The sequence below is a fragment of the Rhinatrema bivittatum genome, chromosome 3 (genome assembly GCF_901001135.1).
Source record: "Rhinatrema bivittatum chromosome 3, aRhiBiv1.1, whole genome shotgun sequence".
NCBI classification, from domain to species: domain Eukaryota; kingdom Metazoa; phylum Chordata; class Amphibia; order Gymnophiona; family Rhinatrematidae; genus Rhinatrema; species Rhinatrema bivittatum.
The window spans coordinates 590,581,904-590,605,313 of record NC_042617.1 but is presented as its reverse complement, the minus strand read 5'-3'; the positions used below and the strand labels follow the sequence as shown (position 1 = coordinate 590,605,313).

The 23,410-nt window shown below is 44.4% G+C and overlaps 1 protein-coding gene across 1 annotated transcript in view; it reads right to left on the bottom strand.

Moving 5' to 3' along the window:
* LOC115088438 (potassium/sodium hyperpolarization-activated cyclic nucleotide-gated channel 1-like) overlaps positions 1-22,095 on the bottom strand; it is a 312,950-nt gene extending 290,855 nt beyond the window's left edge. Inside the window, exons 1-2 of the mRNA XM_029596713.1 lie at positions 21,961-22,095; positions 5,245-5,406 (exon numbers count right to left, since the gene is read on the bottom strand). Of these exons, the coding sequence (XP_029452573.1) occupies positions 5,245-5,406 (162 nt within the window). The 5' untranslated portion in view covers positions 21,961-22,095. The remainder of the gene's footprint in view (positions 1-5,244; positions 5,407-21,960) is intronic.
* Between the last annotated feature and the right edge of the window lie 1,315 nt (positions 22,096-23,410).

The following is a 23,410-nucleotide window of genomic DNA, read 5'->3' as shown; positions in this document are numbered from 1 at the left end:
CAACTAACTCCCCCCTTGCCACTACCTCTGACGGTTCCATCACTGGCAGCCCAACACTCAGCTCTGCAACTTCACACCTTGTGGAATTCTACTCAGAGCCATCTTCAACAAGCGGCCGAATCCGCAAAAAAATATGCAAACATCGCCGGCAAGCTCCACTCTTCCAAGCGGGGGTCCGAGTCTGGTAAAGCACTCATCACATCCGGTTAAGAGTACCTTCTATGCGCTTGGCTCCCAAGTATATCGGATCCTTCACGGTAAAGGAGCACTTGGGACCAGTCTCTTACCGGTTGTACCTACATTCTAGTTTAAAGATCCACAACACCTTTCACATGTCGCTATTGAAGCCTCTAGTCCTGTCAACTTTCCACAGGAGCCCTCCTGAACCCTTGGATATGACGCAGATGAAGATCCCGTGTACCAAATTCAAGATATATTGGATGTTAGATACTATCGAAGACGTTGGGAGTATTTGATCTCCTGGAAGGGCTTCGGTCTGGAGGAAAATTCTTGGGAACCTGCCTTCAAAATCTTAGATAAGTCCTTACTCCTTCAATTTCACCTTGAGCATCCAAGCAAGCCAAACCCTTCTCGGAGCGGGCGTAGGGGGAGGTACTGTTGAAAACTCCAGTCGTGGCGCACCGCGATTGAGCCCCCACTTACCCAGCAGATGCCTGCCTCCAACGCTCTCCGCAGCTCCCCGAAGCAGACCGCATTGGGCCTCCACCTCAGCGTTCTCCCCATAAGGGAGATGCTGCTGACTGCCGTTGGGACTCCTCCCTCCTAGGCATGCGCGCACAGGCCGGTCCATTCTTAAAGGGCCCGTGGTGGGAAAACTTAGCCCAGCCTCCAGAGATGACATCACAGCTTGGGGCTATTTAAGCTCACTTCCTGCCCTACCTCCTCGTCTTGTCAACAGGTCGACTTCTGTGAGTTACTAATTTCTGTTCCTGATCCTGCTCTGATGTTCCTGTGTGTTCCTGATCCAGCTCCGGTGTTCCTGCTTGTTCCTGATTCCTGCTCCACTCCAGCTCCGTGGTTCAGTTCCTGTCTTCACTCCAGTACTGCTTGATTCTTCGGTTTTGACTTCGGCTTGGCTCCTGGATTCCTCTTTTTGCTGCCCGTCCTGACTTTGGCGTGTTCCTTGGCTTTGCTTGTCTTCTGCCTGCCCCAACCTCTGGCCTGATTCATCGTTTCGCTTCTCTACTGCCCACCATGACCCTTGGACTGTCCCGACTCTCCTAGTCTTCAGCCTGCCTCGACTCAGCCTGCTCGTCAGATTTCCTCTGCCAGGAGACCCTCGCCTAAGTCCTGCTGGTCCCGGCACCCAAGGGCTCAACCTGCGGGGAACAAGGGCTGGTATAAGTGAAGGTCCTGTCCGGTCTCCTGGTTCAGTTCTGCCTCCCGACTTGAGTACCACTGCAGGCCTTCCTTCAGTGGCTCCCTATCCTCAAACCGGCTCAAGGGTCACGTTTCCAACAGCTCCTTTCCAGGTGGAGCAGAAGAGTGAGGGTGGGACCTTTTGGCTTTCTTCTGAGCAGATTCTACCACTACAGATTGGTGGGGCAATTGGCTTTTCTGAAAACCTGGGGGTTGCTGTACCAGGTATGTGGCATCAGTCTTTCTATTAACTGGAGGCACAGTTCCTGGGTGCTCCCAGAGGTGGTGTAAGAGGTCTAAAAGAACCTCGTGCACAGGAATTGCCATTATTTCCTTTGGACCGTCCACAAATTGTAATATTTCCAACATTTTGTGCCTGGCATCCTCCTCCGTTTCTAATTGGAATGGGATAGTTTCGGACATCTCCTTAATGAAACTAGCGAAGGAGAGATCTTCTGGAGGGGAACGGTGCCTTTCTTCCAGGGGCGAAGGATCAGAAAGAAGCTCCTCAGAAGCTTGTGAGGAGTGTTCGGATGAAGCATCATCCCATGGGTCATAGGGAGGCTCTCCACCCACTGGACCTCCAGATGGAGGAAGAAACCCAAACCCAAGAGGGCAGGAAGGTGGCGCTGATGGACAGTGAGGCACCGAAATAGGTGGCACCAGTATTGAAGCCAGCATTGTCGGCACCAATGGCACCGTGCCAATGATGGGCGTCAATGGATTGAGAGACCTGAAGGTCATGGCATCAGCTCCGGCATAAGTGGTTCTAGAAGAGATGGGCCTGCATCCTCTTCCTCCGAAGATACCGGTATCGGGAAGAGGGTAGGGATTGGCAGTTGGCTCGATGGCAAGGTACCCGATGGAGCAGGTATTGAGGCAAGGCACCGTTGAGGGTGTCTAAGCGCTCGAGGAGTGGAGCCAGCATCGAAGGCGCCGGTTCCGGAGGTGGCATGGGAGCCGGCGCTGGTGGCGACTGGAAGCCTCTAAGAGCATTTAGCACTGCCTCTTGGTCCATCCGGTCCAATTCCTCCCGAAAGGCTGTCGAGGATGGCACGGTGCCTGGGGTAGGAGGCAGGGTAGGCTTCACTGGAGCGTCCCACAGGAGTATGTGGAGGCTTGGTGCCCGGCACCGGTATCAATGGGTAAAGCCTCGGGGTCCCGGTTCCAGAGAAGGATGGAGACTCCTCTCCTCAGGCGGCTCAGTGGAGGCTGATGCTGCTCCGGTGTCGGTGCCGGCACTAGACGGTGATTCCCGTCAGTGCCGATGGCGATGTTTCCCTCTGTGCTTAGCCCGGTCCTTCTTAGGCGCCGAGGACGATGATGCAGATGTTTTGGAATGGGTCGACGTTGGTGATGGACGGTCACCCGCTCCTTTGTCCTTACGAGGCGTCGATGGAGAGGGGTCTGAAGAAGATGGGTCCCCTCAACTCGGCACGGCCTTACCTAAGGTCAATGGAGACAGGAGCTTGGAGCCAAACAAGTGCTCCATCATCTCTAGTCGGGCACGTGCGTGCATTTTCAGATGGCACATGCATGTGCGGATGGAGCGTGCACGGGGGCCAACAGACGTTGCGGGAGGCCCCGAGACACAGTACACAAACTTCATGCAGGTCCGTTATGGACATAGTCCTCGGACACTCAAGGCACTTGCGGAAACCAGTCGCCATATTGAAAAAGATGGGCAGCGCGCAGTCGGTGGCCATCAGGCACTGAAAAATACACTGCCGGGAACAAAACGCAAATACGTAGTACTAACTTACCGATGACAGAGTAGTTCGGTGACCAATGGGGCACCCCGGACACAGGGGGAATAGTGAAGAAAAACAAATTTTCCGTGAGGAAAGTGTGAGAGAAATCTCTCAGAGCTCCTAGACCCGCGAAACAACTGCTGCGCAGAGAAAAGAGAGACTAAAGAGGGACCCAATGAGGCCACAGGGTTAGTGGCATGCTGGGCCAGTCAAAGTTCTAGAAACTTTGACAAAAGTGTTCCGTGACAGGGCTCCATCTGATGATGTCACCCATCTGTGAGGATTACCATCTTGCTTGTCCTGGGAGAAAAAATGGGGATTCAGAGAGAGTGACAGTAACAGGTGACAGTGGAGAAAGAAACAATGGGATAGATTTTCCACTGGGCAGGTGAGCACACACATGGATGCACCAATTTTCTACCATGCGTGCACCGGTGTACACATTGTAGAAAATCCGTGGGCTATGCGCACAAGTCGTGCCAGATTTTATAATCCACATCCATATGTGCAGGCGGTGTGTGCAAGGGGGCAGCCTTCGAGGAGGACCAGCACTTCTGTGCATACTGGGTTTTACACACGTGGCTGTGCCCCTTCAAAAATTTGCTTGGCACGTGCAAGGCCCAGCCATGAGCGTATAGACCGGATTTTACGCACGCAGGGCCTTTAAAATCCGGGCGTATGCTGTGGGCGGGCTGTTGGTGGAGGGAAGGGAGTAGGAGGTAGGAGACTGGTGGGGATGAGATGGGATTGGAGAGAAGAATGATAGGTGGGATTGAATGCTGCCTTAGCTTTTGTTTTGGCCACATAAGTCTTCCCCCATGCCCACATTACCTGATTCTCTCTGGACATTTACATACAGGCTGGTCAGTCATTCGCACAAACTACTGTGTGCTGTTTATTTTCATTTTTGCTGGGAGTGCTGAAATTTGGGTTGAGTTAAGCACGGCAATCATTTTCGAAAGTTTGCTCCTTTGACTGGGACTCCCTTAACCCTGGAGCTGTGGGTGCTGGCTCTGCATTATCACCATCCCTGGTCAACCCGAGGAACAGAAAACAGGCTCAGGATTCAAACCCTGATTTCCCGCAAGGTAATATACAGCAAAATAGGTTTTTAAGCACAGATCTAATATCATGACTAATTGGCAAATAATTACGGTATGATATCACAGTGTGGCTAGAAATGAAAATTAACTTCTCTGCTACCTAGTACAATGGTAAGAGTCAGGATGAAGGAAGTGGGGGCTTTCAAACAACTGAGAGAGCATATAGACTAATAAATAAAACTAAAATACCTATTGGGGCGGATTTTAAGAGCCCTGCTCGCGTAAATCTGGGCGGATTTATGCGAACAGGGCTTGCACGCCGGTGCGCCTATTTTACATAGGCCTGCCGGCACGCGCAGAGCCCCGGGACTCGCATAAGTCCCGGGGTTTTCCGAGGGGGGCGTGTCGGGGGCGGGGCCGGTCGGCGGCGTTTCGGGGGCGGGCCTGGGGGCGTGGTTTCGGCCCGGGGCGGTCCGGGGGCGTGGCCGCGCCCTCCGGAACCGCCCCTGGGTTGCGTCTAGGCGCGCCAGCAGCCCGCTGGCGCGCGGGGATTTACTTCTCCCTCTGGGAGGCGTAAATCCCCCAACAAAGGTAGGGGGGGTTTAGACAGGGCCGGGGGGGGGTGGGTTAGGTAGAGGAAGGGAGGGGAAGGTGAGGGGAGGGCGTTAGCGAATTCCCTCTGAGGCCGCTACGATTTCGGAGCGTCCTCGGAGGGAACGGAGGTAGGCTGCGCGGCTCGGCGCACGCTGGCTACAAAAAATCGGTAGCCTTGCGCGCGCCGATCCAGGATTTTAGCAGATACGCGCGGCTCCGCGCGTATCTACTAAAATCCAGCATACTTTTGTTTCCGCCTGATGGGCCTACAAAAGTACGCGAGGGCGCCCTGTATGAAAATCTACCCCATTATGTTTTAGAGCATTTTAATCTGCTGTTTTAGGGAGTGCTAAAAGGCTATTTTCAAAGACAAAAGAAAAAGATGCCATACATGTTTTCCTTCAAACTAAAATAAAATATATAAATAATTTTAAACTATGAAATATCTTTAAAAGATCATTATTTTCCATAGTTACCTCAAGTTCTTCATCATGAACCCAGCCATTTTCTGGAAAATTTAAGAGTTTCTGAATAAGAAACTGCAAGCAGGAATTCCAATGCCATATCAAGATTATCAGACAAAACAGATAAATTAGGCTCAAAATGGCATTTATCCCATATTTAGTCCACTCTTGCATCTTCACAAAATAAAGCAGAAATATAAACAGAAAGTCTTACTCGATCACAGTACACAAGAACCTGAAATAGGTATTCACTAGCTATATAAAAATACTGAAATATGATCTAGTTTCTACTCCTTCAAAATAATGGTGAAACAGGAACAATTTCACCAGAGGTAAAAGTACAGGTTGTGGAACTTCACAAATATAGCATAAGAATATAATCTGTATTACTGTTTTAATACAAATCTCATATAGCAGTAAATCTTTATTTACACTTCGACCTATGTTTCCTACCCAGTCTCTGATACCCAGAACAGGTGTGGGTTTTAGGATGTACACAATAACGGGCAGATTTTCAAAGGCCTGCACGTGTAAATCCTGGAGTTTACGAGCGCGGCCAAGCCTTGTACGCGCCGAACGCATTTTCAAAGAGGTCGGCCACGCGCATAAAGCCCTGTTTGCACAGGGGCAGGCTGGGGGGCATGGTCTGGGGGCGGGCTGGGACAGCGGGACCGTACGCTGTCCCAGGGAAGCGCTTGCCGTAAATTGCTTCTGGCTCCAAGGAGCAGTAAGTAAAAAAAATAAAAAAATAAAAAAATTAGGAGTAGCTAGGTAGGGGTTAAGGATTGGGGTGGAGAGGGGAAAGGGAAAGAAGGTTAGGTAGGGGGGTAGGGAAGTTCCCTCCCAGTCCGCTCCTTAATTGGAGCGGACTGGGAGGGAACTCGGGGAGGCCCAATTGCTTCACTGTGTGTACTCTTACGAAATTGGCCCCCATGCACGCACCATCCACACATGCGTGCGCCGTCCGAAAATGCGCGCGCGGATTATAAAATCTGGTGCACATGTGCGTGCAGCCCATGGATTTTATAATATGCATGTTATAAAATTGGTGCGTCCATGTTCGTTCCCGGAAGCGCGCGCACATGGACGCAGGTGAGCACGTTTTCAAATCTACCCCTAAATATGCAAAACAGTTATTCACATCCAAAAGGACATCATTAAACATCTAAACCCGAATTATCTCTTCACTGTGAACAGAACAAAGAGTTAATCTAAAGCTGAACACTGGAGAGACCACTCTGGGGCAGAAGGGCCTGTATTTTAAAATAGTATACATTATGGGGCAATTTTCTCACTGGGAGAAAATTTACAAATACTTTTTCATTGCAGATTTTGTACCACATTTCAAAGATATGCTGATTTTCTCCGCTGACCTAAACATGTCTCTAAATACTGCTGAAAGTATACAAATTTTGGAAAAGCGCACGTTGCCACGTGTATGTTATAAAATACAATTCCCGCACAAACATGCATGCCGGATTTTAATATCTGCGCGCGCAAGTGCGGACAGGTGGCCTCTCGCGGGGTTTAAAAAGCAATGCACGGTGACGCGAGTAGGCCTTTCCCAGTTCCCTCCCAGTCCGCTCCAATTAAGAAGCGGACTGGGATGGAACTTCCCTATCCCCTATCTTTTCCCCTCTCCTCCCTGACCACTAAACCCACGTGCACAGCAGCCAGCTGCCAGTGCGCGCTTCCCCAGGACAGTACAAAATGGTGCTGTCCTGGCCGCCCCCCCCCGGCCTGCCCCTTTTGAAAGGCCCGGCACTTCTGCGTGTACCGGGAGATATGCGTGTGGCTGGGCTGTTTCTAAAATGCGCTTGGCATGCACAGGGCCCAGTCACACGCATATCTCTCGGTATTTGCTTGCGCTGAGCTTTGAAAATTTGCCTGCATATGTTCACTTTTATTTTCTTTCTTAAGCAAAAGGGTACAAAAGGAGTGGGATGAGGTTGGAGTGATATAATTTCTGGATGGAGTGGTATTCTTCTGAAGGGACATCTTATTATAAAGGTTTTTGCATCTGCACATGTGGTCAACCATATACATTTATTTATTTATTTACTTATTTATTTAAGAACTTTTGATATACCGACATTCATAGGACATATCATGCCGGTTTACAATCAACTCTTGTAGCGAGGAAAGAGAAATTACAAAATAACAGGGACAGGGGAAGTGGAGCAGGAATAGAAAAAGGAGAGATGGGGGCGGGTGAGAGCAAGCGCATAAGTAGCGTGAAAAATATAGGTTGCAGAGCGTAAGGGAGAGAAGAAATGTAGACAGGAACTATATTAAAACATTAATGCAAAAATAACATTTCAATGATTATACAGTCAACGTTTCCTTAAGATGCATCATTATTAGAGGGTAGCAGGGCTGGAAGCAAAGGGGTTTAGGTTTGATTGGCATCAGGGTAGGCCTGTAAGAAAAGCCAGGTTTTCATGCCTTTTTTGAAGTGGGGTAAGGAGGGTTCAAGGCGGAGAGACATGGGGAGTGAATCCATAATGTAGGGCCAGCTATGGTAAATGCTCTTTCTCTGGTAAGGGAGAGGTGTGCAGTTTTGAGGGGTGGGATTTGTAGGGTGCCTGCGAGGGTGGCTCTGGATGGACGATTAGTGTCACGGAAGCGCGGCATTTCCTTGAGCCATGCAGGATTGTTTTTGTAGAGCGCATTATGAAGAACGGTGAGGGTTTTGTATTTTATCCGGAAAGGGATGGGAAGCCAGTGCAGCTCTTTTAATGCTGGGGAGATGTGTTCTCTTTTGCGTGTGTCAGTGATGATTCTAGCCATGGAGTTCTGCAGGATTTGTAGTGGTTTAATTGTAGAGTAAGGGAGGCCTAGGAGAAGGGAGTTGCAGTAATCCAATTTGGATAAAATGGTAGACTGCAAAACTAGACGGAAGTCCTGAGCGTGGAGGAGGGGTTTAAGTTTTTTGAGGATGTGGAGTTTATAGAAACCTCCTTTTAGTAGAGATTTGATATGGGGTTGAAAATTAAGGCGTTGATCTAATACAACACCTAGGTCTCTTACAGATGGCAGGAGGGGGTGGGGGTGTTGGATGTGACCTGCGAAGTGATTTCAGGATTGTTGGATATGAGGAGGATTTCCGTTTTAGTTGTGTTAAGTGCAAGTTGGAGGTTGGCTAAAAGGACGTTGATGGAAGCTAGGCAGGATTCCCAGAAATGCAGGGTGTCTTTAAGGGTTTTTTGAATGGGGATGAGGATCTGGACATCATCCGCATACATATTTATTTATTTATTTATTTAGCAGTTTTATATACCGAAGTTCTGGTAACAAAGTTACTAATCACTTCGGTTTACATTACAACAATAGATTGACAGTATATAGAATAATGTCTTACAATGAACAAGGTAAATAGAACTTGGAGAAAATAAAAATAATAACTTAAGGGTAATTATATACAAAGTAGTGGACCTTCCTGGAGATCAAAGCTTAGGTATTAAGTTTGAAATTAAGAGAATGCTTGGTTGAACAACCAGGTCTTTAGTCTTTTTTTAAAGGTGGGAGTCGATTGTTCAATTCTAAGGTCTGGTGGGAGTGAATTCCAGAGATTAGGACCGGCAGTGGAAATAGCTCTTTTGCTAAGTGAAGTCTTGAGAGGATGGGCTGAATGTAAAGCCTGAATGTGTTTTGTAGGTCTGCAAATGATAGCGTCCCCATAGCTGGCACAGAAAGCATTAATTTCAATTCATAGAAACCCTGACAACTGGCATAACTGCTGACAACTTTCAAACTTGTGCTACTTCAACCCTTTTTGTATCTATTACCATGTGTCCAATATATAAGCATGTTTTCTGTGAAATTAGCAGCACAACAAACTGCTGATACTGAGGGCATTTCCAGCATACAAAAGCTCTTATACTCAGATGCCCTAGGAGCCAGACACAAGTTTCAAGCTCCCAGTTACATCCCTTCTGAACTATGATGTAAAAATATTTGCAAAAATCCATGGATGTAGAATAGAGCAATTCTTGTCTAAGTAAGTTAGGAAGGTCAATCAGATTTCATAAAAGGATGTCACAATTCAGATAACATAAGAAAGAAAGCTTATTATATAAAAAATGAATTCAAACCTTCTCTTGCTTGCCCCAGATGTTGAAAAAGCAATCAATTGACTGAAATGGCCAATTTTATTGGAAACACTGAAAAAAAAGAATTTTGGGCCCAATTTTCTAAAGTGGTATCATGCATATATAAAAGGCCCTGGAAGTCATATGATAGAGTGAGCCGGTAGAGACGCATTTGCCTGAGCTCCGGGTGTCATCCCCCCCCAAAAAAAGCATTAAAATTGAGCTACAAACTGAGCACACAACAGAAAAAGGGTCCCAAGCAACGGCAGAGATCAGCGGCAGCAAAGTTGCAAAGGAAAGACCGTGAAAAGAATCCAATTATGACCTCAAAAGCGCCGCGAAATGACAAGCTGAAGCCGGCGGGAATGGAAGAGAAAATGGCGGTTATAAACAGTGCCCCGGATGTAATGGCACTGGACGACACAGGCATCGAGCGGCTTACCGCGGCTGTTGTGGCCGCCCTGGATCATAAATTTCAGGGCATTAAAGAGAACATTGCAGCCCTAAAAGAGACACTGGGTGATATTGGTCACATAATAGACATCGCGGAAGGCAGAATCTCCATCGTAGAAGAAGACAATATGGCGCTGATGGCAAAGGTAACAGCACTGGAAACAGCTTGTAAAGTGGCAGAAGACAAATTAGAAGATCTGGAGAACAGGTCTCGCCGGAACAATTTGAAGTTTTGGGGATTGCCGGACATGATAACGGAGGGAGATCTAAGGAACATCTTGGAAGAATGGCTGCCCAGTGTGCTACAACTACCTGACATGGTAGGCAAGCTTATTATAGAAAGGGCCCACAGACTGGGCCCCAAGCGTGATGCGGAGCGGAGGCCCAGGCTGGTCATAGCCCGGTTCTTGAACTGGGGGCAGAGAGCAACAGTTTTGGCAGTTTACCGGAAGATCAGGACCACAAAATTTCAAGAGCATCAAATAATAAGATTCCAGGACTACTCAGCTACGATAGCAGCGAAGAGGAAGCTTTTCTCCAAAACATGTCAGGATCTTTTCAATCCAAACACTGGATTTGCATTGCAATATCCAGTGATTTTAAAAGTATGGAATGATGGAAAGGTTTTCTCTTTTGAGTCACCTAGCAAAGCAGAAGAATGGTTGAATTCAGCAAGAGAAAAAACATGAACGGAGCAGTACCTCAACGCCTGGTCCGGCTAAAGGAAAATAAGGGACACTGCTGTCAGTACACAGCAGTTTCTTCAGAAAACAGCAATACAGATGTGTTCTGATTTCCTTGTTCTGGAACTACATAGAGAGCTCTACATTATGAACTTTACAGTTTGTCAGTTTCTGGTTTTGAGTTTAAACGTTGGACATAAATGTGGTTTATGGAACTTATCACAGGGGGGTAAACAAAGGCTCATGCAGCCTAGATAGGTTGAGTACCGAAACCCAATCATAGGAGACAGAACTGCAGGGGTTGAATATACTATGGCAGTGCTTAAATGTTATGGCTGCGGGGCCCATTAAGGTGAGAGAGCAGTGTGAAACTTATATAAGAAAAGTTATTCTTGTTACAGAATATTGTTATGTCAATATGTACTATTAATAGACTCCTAGAAAGTTAGAAGGGGTTTAAATGTACATACAGTTGACAATCGGTTGTACTTGGGAAGGGACTCAATGTCCTCAAGCAGGGTAGGGGACACTTGAGCGCACACACTACTGACCTCGACCCCAGGGTAAATGGGGATGTCATGGAGCTTTTGGGGGGGCAGAAATCCCAAGGCAGGAAAGGATTTGGAAGGGGAGAGGGGAGATGGGGATTTAGGATCTTTAACAAATGGGGAATTTCATATCTGGGTCGAAGAAGGGATCTGGGAGGATGGCCTGGGAGGTTCAGGCTGGGAAACCCCGAGGTTATATATGGATACAGAGGCTAATATCCTGGGTGCACGCATTCCTATATAGATGGCAAACCTAAGATGTGGATCTTGGAATGTAAGAGGGATTGGATCCCCCATAAAATGGCAGAAAATACTTAGCGCCTTGCTCCGCAAAAGAATTTTGTAGTTAGTCTTCAGGAAATTCACCTCACAGACAGAGAGAGTAAAAAACTAAAAAGTAGCTGGGTAGGGCAATGCTTGTATGCACTGGCCGTCCACAGGAAGGCGGGAGTGGCACTTTTAATCCACAAGAATATTCCGTTAGAAGTAAACCATCAAATAACGGATGAGGAAGGAAGATATCTAATAGTAGTAGGAAAAATAATGGGTAGAGAATATACTTTCTGTACCGCATATGGCCCCAATTCATATACGCATTCATTTTTTCAGACTCTACTGGCCAAAATAATCTCCGTTGCCAGGGGGTCGCTTATTCTTATGGGAGACTTAAATTGTGTAAGTGAGCAGTCCTTGGATAGAACCGGACCAGGGAATACAAGGAGTGGAGGGGAGGGTAAAGGCATTGATTATCTTTTGTACTGAATTGAATCTCATATACATATGGTGCACACTACACCTGACTGAGCGAGATTATACTCATGTCTCGAGAGCCCACGCCACGATGCCGCAGATAGATTACATATTGGTAGCTGACAACCTATTCCCTAAGATAGAGAAAGCAACCTGGGCCCCATTGAAATCTCTGACCACACGATCTTATGGATAGATTTAAAGGTACAAGAGGAGGAAACTGGGACAAAAATGTGGAAGTTTCCGGGACACTTGATGGGTAATCGAAAATTTCAGGAGTTTTTAAGGGACAAATGGAGAGACTATGAGACACAGAATAAGTCACACAAAGTGGACCCCGTCCTTTAATGGGAGGCCGGTAAGGCAGTAATGAGAGGCAAAATTTTGGCATATATGATAGCTCGTTCAAAAAATATGCATAAACAAATAAAACAGTTGGAGGGTAGGCTTAAGCATGCCAAGGCACAAATGTCAAAGCAAAATACTATGCAGACACGAGAGGAATATTATGCCATATTGCACTCCTTAAATGACTGGTTGCATAAGAAAGCGAAGCAGTCTCTGTTCTATGGAGAGCATAGGCTTTTCCGCTATGGCAACAAAACTGGACGTATACTAGCCAATATGACCCGAATAGCAAGGGGGAAATCCTATATTGCAAAATTTAAAGATAGACAGGGTAATCCCATTCAGAGCAATTCAGCCATCTGTGCAGCCTTCACAGACTTTTATGAAAAGCTATACACGGACGATCGAAGTGGCGGTCCAGGAACAAGAAGCGGAATTTTTTTAGAGATTTTTCGCTCCCACAAATATCCCCTGAACAATTGGCACAACTTAACCAACCATTACGTATAGTAGAGATTATCAGTGTTATCAAAACGAGGGAAGGCGCCAGGACCAAATGGCTTTAGTGCCGAATATTACAAAACTCTTCTCTATCAATTTGCCCCTAACCTATTGAAATTCTATGAAACAACACAACAGCAGCAGAAATTCCCTACCGAGCTAACACGGGCCTACATTACAGTCCTAGAAAAGCCCGGAAAAGATCCGGCTTTCACAGCATCCGATCTCCTTGCTCAATTATTGCAAAATTATTCGCCAAAATTATGGCGGACAGATTAAGCCTAATATTCCCAACAATTATCACAAAGACCCAAGTAGGCTTTATCAAGGGCAGATCGGTGAGCACGAATATGACTAAATTGTTGATAGCCATGGAGGAAAGTAAAGCTAAAGGCACCCCAGCCTTGATAGTCAGATTTGATTCTGAAAAGGCTTTCGAAAGGGTGTCCTGGCCTTATTTATTTTCCGTGCTAGGAAGATATGGATTCAAGGGGGACATAATACAAAACATAGAGATGTTATATAATGCCCCGAAATCAGCAATCATAGCTAATGGTCATGTCTCAGAGGATTTCCAGTTATATCGAGGACCAAGGCAGGAGTGTTCCCTATCCCAGTTGCTGTATATCTTGACAATAGATCCCCTCCTTCGAAAATTGGAAATGGTTGCCTCTATTACAGGTTACAAAGGGAAATCGCAAGAATTCAAAGTCTCTGCTTTTGCTGATGATGTTCTTGTCTTTACTTCCCCACAGCACTCCTTACAAAAAGTACTGAATTATCAGAACTATTTGGTATGTTTGCAGGCCTAAAGATAAATGAGGGAAAATCTGAGGCAATGGATATAGGAGCAGAAGTCAAAGCAAATTGGGAAGGGGCGTTTCCCTTACAGTGGGTGGATAAGTCCATGAGATACCTGGGAATACAACTTACTAGAGAGGTGGAACAACTCAAGGGGGCTAATATAGGCCAGCTTCTTAGAAATGTGGAACACAGATTGCACGTCTGGTCTACATTACCCTTGTCGCTAATGGGCAAGATCAGTCTACTTAGGATGATGGAGCTTCTGCAATGGCTCTATATTTATTTATTTATTTATTTATTTATTTAAAGTTTTTCTATATCGGCATTCATGATACAATCACATCATGCTGGTTTACAATTAACAGGGGGTGTAAAATGAACTTGAAACATGTATTACAGTTACATCCCTTATTTTCAGACCCACCATTAATCTCATTTCAAAGAGGTTCCAACATAAAAAATCATATTGTGAGAGCATTATCAGGTAGCACTGATCAATTTATTACTGATCAATTTATTACTGGCAATCATGCGAAGTGTGGACAATGTGATATCTGTCAAAATTCTATGACAGGTAAGGAATGGAAACATCCAGCCACCGGGGTTGTTTATAAGAAGAGACACTTGACCGATTGTAATTCCCAGAATGTGGTTTATCTTATTCAATGCAACTGTCCTCTCTTATATGTGGGATGTACTTCAAGAGTCATTAGAACTCGGCTGAGAGAACATCATAGGCATTTGAATACGGGGAATATTGAAACTCCCATGGTAAAACACTGCTTACAAGCAAATCACACTTTTTCAGATTTACAATGGACAATTTTAGAAATGGTCCCACAAAACTCTAGAGGAGGAGACAGTCATTCAGTATTAAATTACAAGGAACAAAGATGGATCTTTGAACTATCCACAGAATCTCCCCGGGGTATGAATGACACCATTGAATGGTCTTCGTTAGTTTAACCGAGTTGATTATTCATTGGCAAAACTGAATTTTCACTTTTGCTGATTGGTTGTAGCACGAGCCGAATGCAAGCTTTAAATGCGTCTCTTTAAAGATGGCGGATCCTAAACTTGTAACGCCACACCAAGAAGATTTTGCTCTTCCGGTTCCAGGCGCAAATGTAAGTGAAAAATGTATTAAGTTTTCCTTTTCATGTATCGGACACTTACGAGTTGCATTCCTTGTTTCTTCCTGTAGAAATATTAGCCCCTGATGAAGGTCGCGAAACACCAGCAGTGACGGGCTGTTTGTTAAGCAGTCGCTGAGAAAAAACGGACTGCTTGCTGAGCATTCAGCGAAAAAACTGGGCTGTTCACTGAAAAAACTGGACTGCTTGCTGAGCATTTGCCAAGAGAAAACCGGCGCAAGCCGTGACATCAGCTTATTTGGCTACAGACGTTTACTGGGAAGGATAAGTCGAAATAACCTTTTTTCTTGCATTTACAATGATGAAGGAATAATGCTTTCTTTTTAGAAAAAAGTTCAAAAAGGTAAACAAAAATTCAAAAATTTTAAAACTCACAATTATTTTGCAAATAAGCATTTATAAATTGTGGCTATTGAGAAATGATGTGACAATACCTATGATTAAAACGCATTGAGCAAACACTATAATTTATAAATGTTTTGCACATTAAGTTTTGTATGCTCAAAAAAATGAGGGTTCAACACATCAATTAACTTATTTATATATGTGATCACTTCTTACGAAGTATTGGCAGCCAGTGTAAGTTTTTGAGGATGGGAGTGATGTGGTCTCTTCTCCTTGTGTTTGTCAGTATTCTGGCTGCCGCGTTTTGGACCATCTAAAGAGGTTTAGTGGAAGATGAAGGGAGACCTAGTAAGATAGAATTACAATAGTCTATCTTGGAGAAGATTATTGTTTGAAGAAACATTCTTAAGTCTTGAAAGTGAAGGAGTGGTTTTATCCTTTTCAGTACCTGTAGTTTATAAAAACAGTCCTTAGTTGTTTGGTTGATGAATGATTTTAAATTCAGACGATTGTTGATTATTACTCCTAAGTCTCTTGCTTGGGTGATGAGTAGGTTGATTGGTGGACTCGACATGATATTATTATTTTCCAGGGAGATGAGAAGGAGTTCACTCTTAGAATAGTTTAGAATCAGGTTTAAGCAAGCGAGGAGGCAGTTGATTTCTGAAAGGCAATTTTCCCAATATTCCAGTGTTTTAGTGATGGATTCTTTAAGGGGGATCAAAATCTGGACATCGTTGGCGTACAGGAAGTGTTTTAGATTCAGTTTGGTTAACAGCTGGCACAGTGGAAGAAGGTAAATGTTGAATAGCTTGGGGGATAGGGAAGAACCCTGGGGAACTCCTAGGGAGGAGTTATAACGGGGTGATTCTTTATTGTGAATTCTAACCTTGTAGCCTCTGTTACTGAGGAATGTTTTGAACCATGCATATGCAGTTCCAGTTATTCCGATGACCGACAGCTGGTTTAGGAGGATGGAATGGTTAACAGTGTCAAATGCTGCCGAGAGGTCAAGGAGAATCAGTAAGAAGGATTGACCTTTATCAAGGCCCATGATGAGGTGGTCTGTCAGGGATATGAGTAGGGATTATGTGCTTAATGCTTTACGGAACCCGTATTGGGTATGGAACAGTATTTTGTGATCCTCGATGTAATCAGATAGTTGAGCATTAACTAATTTTTCCATGATCTTGACTATAAAAAGAAGGTTGGAAATCGGGCGGAAGTTGTTGGGATCTTTAGGATCCAGATTTGGTTTCTTTAGGAGTGGTTTGAGGGAGGCCAGTTTAAGGTCGTCTGGAAAGATTCCCTGAGATAGTGAACAGTTTATGATGTCGCCAGTGTTTTGGAGATGGTGTTGGGAATTAGCAGGAGAAGTTTAGTAGGGATTTGGTCGAAGGGATGGGAGGAAGGTTTCATGTCTAAAAAAGATCTTAGGCTCACTCTCCAATTCTCAGACTCAGTAGCTTCTCTGGAATTCGCGGTTTTCAAATCCCTCCAGCTGCAAGTATGCCTTATTTATCCCCCCCCCCCCCCCCCCAGGCCTACTAGAAGCAGACCCCTCCCCTCTTATCGAACGCATTGCCAAACATAGTAACTACGACACTCCAGCTATAATATTGAGAGACTTTAACTTACATGTAGATGCAGCTCCTCTATCCCCCAACTGCGAATCCTTACTCTCATCTCTCAAATACCTGGGTTTCAAACAGATAATAGACATTCCCACTCACAAAGCCGGACACACATTGGATCTAATATTCCTTAACGAAGGACTGTCCTTAGCCTCCAAACCGATCTGTACACCTGTCCCCTGGTCAGACCACCAAGTGATTACCACAACCCTAGACATCTCTGGTACCTCATCCAAACCACATACCAAATCTACAATCCAATTCAGGAAAACATGCTCCCTAGACATCCTCAGCTCCCACCTCTCCAAAGAATTAGATCATCTTGATCTCTCAGACGCAGAGGCGGCCACCACCTCATGGTTCAATATAACCACAAAAGTAGCGGATCTCACCTGCCCTATAATCACCAAAGTAATACACCCCAACACTAATAACAGGAAATCTTGGTTCACACCTGAATTGAATTCCCTCAAACAAGAACTAAGAAGGAAAGAACATAGATGGCGCAAAAACCCTTCCACAGTTTCCCAGGTCGCCTACAAAAACACCATGCACCTTTACAGGAACACGATCCTCCGGACAAAGAGAGACTTCTTCTCCCAAAAAATTCATCACTTCATTTTTGACTCTAAAGCCCTATTCTCGTACGTCTCATCTCTCACTAAAGCAGCCCCACCAACTATTCCGACGACCAAGCCTCATCAAAAGCTACAGAATTAGCGATTCACTTTGATAAAAAAATCTCCAACCTGGTAGCACCACTTAAGTCCAACAATATCCAACCACAGCTCTCTTTTAACTCCATTATTCAGCAAAATTCCAGACTCGAAACATTAAAGCCCTCCTTCTCTTTGGAGATTGAAAGCATGCTCAAGAAGGTCAAGCCATCATCTCATCCTTCGGACCCAATACCATCAAATCTCCTCATCTCCATCCCTAAAATCATTGTGAAGTCTATCTCAGATATCATCAATTGCTCTCTTGCTCAAGGGCTAGTTCTGGACACGCTTAAGATCGCGATTCTCAAACCGCTGCTAAAAAAACCAAACTTGTCACCAGCGGATCCTGCTAACTTCTGTCCGATAGCCAATCTACCGTTTATTGCAAAACTACTGGAAAAAATAGTCAACAAACAACTATCACAATACCTAAAATTGCACAAGATTCCAGCCCCAGCTCAATTCGGATTCCAAAAATCACTAAACAAAGAATCACTTCTAATCTCTCTCTCCGACTCTATCATCCTCAGCCTTGAAAAAAAACAATCCTACCTTCTCGCCCTCCTTGATTTATCCGCAGCTTTCGACACAGTGAACCACGCCATACTATTAGATTGTCTCACGGACATTGGTATCACTGGTACGGCACACAGATGGTTCAAGTCTTTCCTTAATAATAGATGCTATAAGGTTAAAATTAACAATAAAGAATCGCATCCTGTCAGCTCCTCCATGGGAGTACAACAAGGATCCTCTCTCTCCCCCACTCTCTTCAACATTTACCTCCTTCTGCTATGCCAACTCCTTTCCAATCTAAAACTAACCTATTATATCTACGCCACCGATGTGCAGGTACTAATCCCCATCAAAGACTCTATCAAAGACACCCAATCAAATCAACCCTGGGAGTCCCGCAAGGATCATCCCTCTCCCCCACACTCTTTAACATTTATCTGCTGCCACTGTGCCAATTACTTTCTAACCTCAAACTAATTTATTACATATTCGCTGACGACGTACAGATTCTTCTACCAATCACCGAATCCTTACAAAAAACCTGGGCACACTGGAACAGCTGTCTACAATCCATCAATAATCTGCTCACCAGCCTTAACCTTATCCTCAATCCAAACAAGATCGAGATCCTCATCATTTCGCCAGACGAAAACCACGTTCTCCTAAACTCTCAAAGCGCCTCCCAATTCGCAAAAACATTCATCAACCATTCCCCTTCCGTCAGAAACCTAGGGGTTCGGCTCGATAACCACTTCAACTTAAAATCATTCGTCCTCAACGCATAAGAACATAAGAACATAAGAAAATGCCATACTGGGTCAGACCAAGGGTCCATCAAGCCCAGCATCCTGTTTCCAACAGTGGCCAATCCAGGCCATAAGAACCTGGCAAGTACCCAAAAACTAAGTCTATTCCATGTAACCATTGCTAATGGCAGTGGCTATTCTCTAAGTGAACTTAATAGCAGGTAATGGACTTCTCCTCCAAGAACTTATCCAATCCTTTTTTAAACACAGCTATACTAACTGCACAAACCAAATTCTCTGGCAACAAATTCCAGAGTTTAATTGTGCGTTGAGTAAAAAAGAACTTTCTCCGATTAGTTTTAAATGTGCCCCATGCTAACTTCATGGAGTGTCCCCTAGTCCTTCTACTATCCGAAAGAGTAAATAACAACTAAAGAATGTTTTTTTAAACTACAAGTTCTCAAAAATCTGAAACCTCTCCTGCATTTTAGAGACTTCCGTCTAGTAGTCCAGTCAATTATCCTCACAAAGTTAGACTACTGCAATTCCCTCCTGCTAGGTCTCCCAGCGATAACCATCAAACCCCTACAGATGGTCCAGAATGCCGCGGCGAGGATACTTACTAACTCAAACAAGAGAGCCCATATCACGCCCATCCTTCATTTCCTTCACTGGCTCCCCATAAAATCGAGGATCACCTTTAAAGCTTTAATGATGATCCACAAGGACATTCATGGCATCGCCATTCTTAAACTAAGCTCTCAACTCCGTCTGCATACATCAGACAGACCAATCAGAAACGCATACAAAGGATCATTATACGCCCCACTGGTCAAATCCGCACTAAGAAAGCATGCAATTTCGACAGCAGGGCCTACACTTTGGAACTCTCTGCCACCAGAGCTCCGTCAAGAACCTTGCCATCAAACATTTAAGAAACTCCTCAAAACATGGCTTTTCAAACAAGCCTTCCCGGAACCCCCAGACCATTCGGACACCGGTTAAAGAACATAACAGGTCATAATTGGGATCTATGATCCCTCCTTCCTCTATATCTTAGCCTGTTCCTCTCCTTTCGTCCTAACTAACAGCTCTTCCTCTCCTCCCCCCCTTATCATTAAAATCATCCATTGTACCTGAAGACTGGAGGATAGCAAATGTAACCCCAATATTTAAAAAGGGCTCCAGGGGCGATCCGGGAAACTACAGACCTGTTAGCCTGACTTCAGTGCCAGGAAAAATAGTGGAAAGTGTTCTAAACATCAAAATCACAGAACATATAGAAAGACATGGTTTAATGGAACAAAGTCAGCATGGCTTTATCCAGGGCAAGTCTTGCCTCACAAATCTGCTTCAGTTTTTTGAAGGAGTTAATAAACATGTGGATAAAGGTGAACCGGTAGATATAGTATACTTGGATTTTCAGAAGGCGTTTGACAAAGTTCCTCATGAGAGGCTTCTAGGAAAAGTAAAAAGTCATGGGATAGGTGGCAATGTCCTTTCGTAGATTGCAAACTGGCTAAAAGACAGGAAACAGAGAGTAGGATTAAATGGACAATTTTCTCAGTGGAAGGGAGTGGACAGTGGAGTGCCTCAGGGATCTGTATTGGGACCCTTACTTTTCAATATATTTATAAATGATCTGGAAAGAAATACGACGAGTGAGATAATCAAATTTGCAGATGACACAAAATTGTTCAGAGTAGTTAAATCACAAACAGATTGTGATAAATTGCAGGAAGACCTTGTGAGACTGGAAAATTGGGCATCCAAATGGCAGATGAAATTTAATGTGGATAAGTGCAAAGTGATGCATATAGGGAAAAATAACCCATGCTATAATTACACAATGTTGGGTTCCATATTAGGTGCTACAACCCAAGAAAGAGATCTAGGTGTCATAGTGGATAACACATTGAAATCGTCGGTTCAGTGTGCTGCGGGAGTCAAAAAAGCAAACAGAATGTTGGGAATTATTAGAAAGGGAATGGTGAATAAAACGGAAAATGTCATAATGCCTCTGTATCGCTCCATGGTGTCATAGTAATTATCACATATTGTACCAGTTTTCTATTTCTATAGAGTTAGATCTTTTTGAGCAGCTGCAGGGGAATTAAACATCCCTGCTAAGGGACCCGAGGTATGTGCATCTCAGGGTCTGTGCAGCCAGTATCGCCCCAAGATGGCACACAGGTCACCGGGAAAGGGAGTCTAGGCTGAATAATCAAGGGGCAAGCCCCCCTAGGCTCCCAGCAGAGCGAGGAGACAGGACTGTCTCCGTGACTGACAGAGCAGAAACCGATTGAGATCCTTTTTTTTTTTTTTTTTAATACAAAGATATAGAGAATACTTGCTTGATCTTGGAAAAAATCTGAGAAGAAAACCCCAAAGGGAAATAGAAAACTGAGGAAATAAGGGAACCACAGGTTCTACCGTCTGAATCTGCTGGAGACAAAGAAATACTGAAGGGATGCAGGGCAGGCTCTGTCCAAATATAGGATACCCTTTCAGTTTTTCTCTGTCTCCATCTGCTGGACAGGAGGCTCAACCCATGGTCTGGACTAATCCGGGCACTACAGGGAACACCACCAGGGGAATCCAACCCCCTGTTCGCCCGGCTCAACCTAGGGGATGATCTGAGAAACCAAGACTTAGCAACCCTGAGCAGCAGAAAAATTCTCTGAACGCCCAACCAGGACTGCAGGTCTGCACCTCTACCATCTGCTGGCGGCAGAGAAATACTGAGGGGCTGCTGGTGGCACTCTCAATTATAGGCACAGGCTCAAAGTTTGCTCTCTGCCGCCATCTGATGGTAGGGCTGCATAACCCACTGGTCTGGACTGATCTGGGTATGTTCAGGAAATGCTCTTTATGTGAGTAAAACCTAAAGACAATTCAATCGCATATATTGCTGCAATATTCAAAAGCCCACTTGCACACAAAGTGCATTTACACATGTAAAACAGAGTTTAAAGTATGTAAATCCTTTGAAAATTACCCCCTTTGCATATACACGTTTTAACAGCTGTAATTTGGGTGGGCAAATCTGGTGAGATAATTTTCAAAGCTGTCTTGTGTGTAAGTCTGCTTTGAAAATTGGTGTAACTTATGTGCATTTTTGCCAATCTTCTTATGCAGGCTATTACAAATTTATTCCCCACTATGTTCAGAAAGTTAAATTAAAGGGTGGTCTTTGAATAGTCTAAAGTCCAATTCTCCCTTGTTCCATGTTACTTTCTAATTCCTTTTCCAAAAGTTAACTGTTTCCCCTGTTCAATGTAAACCGATGTGATATTCCTATGAATATCGGTATAGAAAAGTTTTAAATAACTAAATAAAGTAAACTAGCATATTTTTTAGAAAATAGTATTATTACACTAGATTTACTATAAAGGAAAGAAAAATATGAAAACTTTTGGTAAATTCTAATACTTACCTCCTCTAGATATTGTACAGATCTCAGAAGACGTGAAAACCTAAACAAACGTAGCAGTGAACACACTCTCGCCAACCTGTTTATTTTATTGTATCTATTGTAAGTACTGTTATTTGAACGAACCTTCAAATTTCTGTAACTCTTAACAAGAAAGAAAATGCATTTGTTAAAATCATATATCAGAGGGATATCAGATAAGTACACAATAAGGTAGAGCAGAATATGTGTTATATACAGTAAATTTAGCATCATGCTTTTTCAAGCACCAGAGAAGTGATAATGTCCCACTATAAAGTATACATTGGAATGACTTAATGAAGTCCATAGTAAGCAACGAGTTGAGTGGGAAGTTACCCAAGTAAAGTTACCTGAGTAACTTTAGCCAGGTAGTCTACTCTAGAGAAAAGGCTACAGTGCCACTGCTTTGTAAACTGCATCATCTGTTCAACTTTCTATAAGATGGATAAGTCATTAGGGCAGAGCTTTCCAAACTGTGTGTCGGGACACGTTAGTGTGTCGCCTGCAGTGTGCAGGTGTGTCGCGCAAGCCCGGTCAACTCTGATGCGAGTTTGGGCTTTTTTTTTTCTAGAGATTCACTTTTTTTTTTCAGTTTATGGGTTGCTTATTATTGGGTGATTTTTGCTGTCAATCGCGTTTTTTTTGGGGGGCTTGGTGGGTGGAACGAGCCCAGCCATCCTTGCATTGGCTGCTGCTGCCGATGAGGCCTGGCCATGAGGAGTACTGACTGCAAGCAGCAGTGTCTGGTGATCATGGAAGGGAGTAAAGCACTTAACTGGCAACAATCAAAAAGACGAGGTACATGAGTGTGGGGGCCAGACATGTGCTGGGGGGTGAGAGATGAGTGAGTGGGGGGCAAACGTGCTGGGGGGACAGACATGTGCTTGAGGGGGAGAGATATGAGTGTGTGGGGGACAGACATGTGCTGGGGGAGGAGAGAGATGAGTGTGTGGGGACAGACAATTTGTTTTATTATTGTTTCTCATAAATTATAACAATAACATGAATTTTGGAATATATATTTTTAATATAAATTTAAGGTTTTCATGAGATAGGTTGTGTCGTGAAACATTTTACTTATGTATATATTTAAGGAAACATACATAAATTGTCAAAATATGTTTCGTTCATTTAACCTTTAACCTCTGGTTTACTAGTAGACTGAATTACCGTGTCGTGAAATTATGTTTGTCTAAAAAGTGTGTCACCAACATGAAAAGTTTGGAAAGCTCTGCATTAGGGTCTGGAGCTCACCAACTCCATGTTCCAAAGTGACTGCTACCAAAATTATGGCCTTCCCAGTCAGGCACTTCAGCTCATGAGAGACCAAGGCTTAAAAGGAGCTTTCATCAATTGGGTGAGTACCATACTGAGGTCCCTTGAAACATCAGATCTTCATTAATGCAGTTATGGTTACAACTACTGAAGAAGT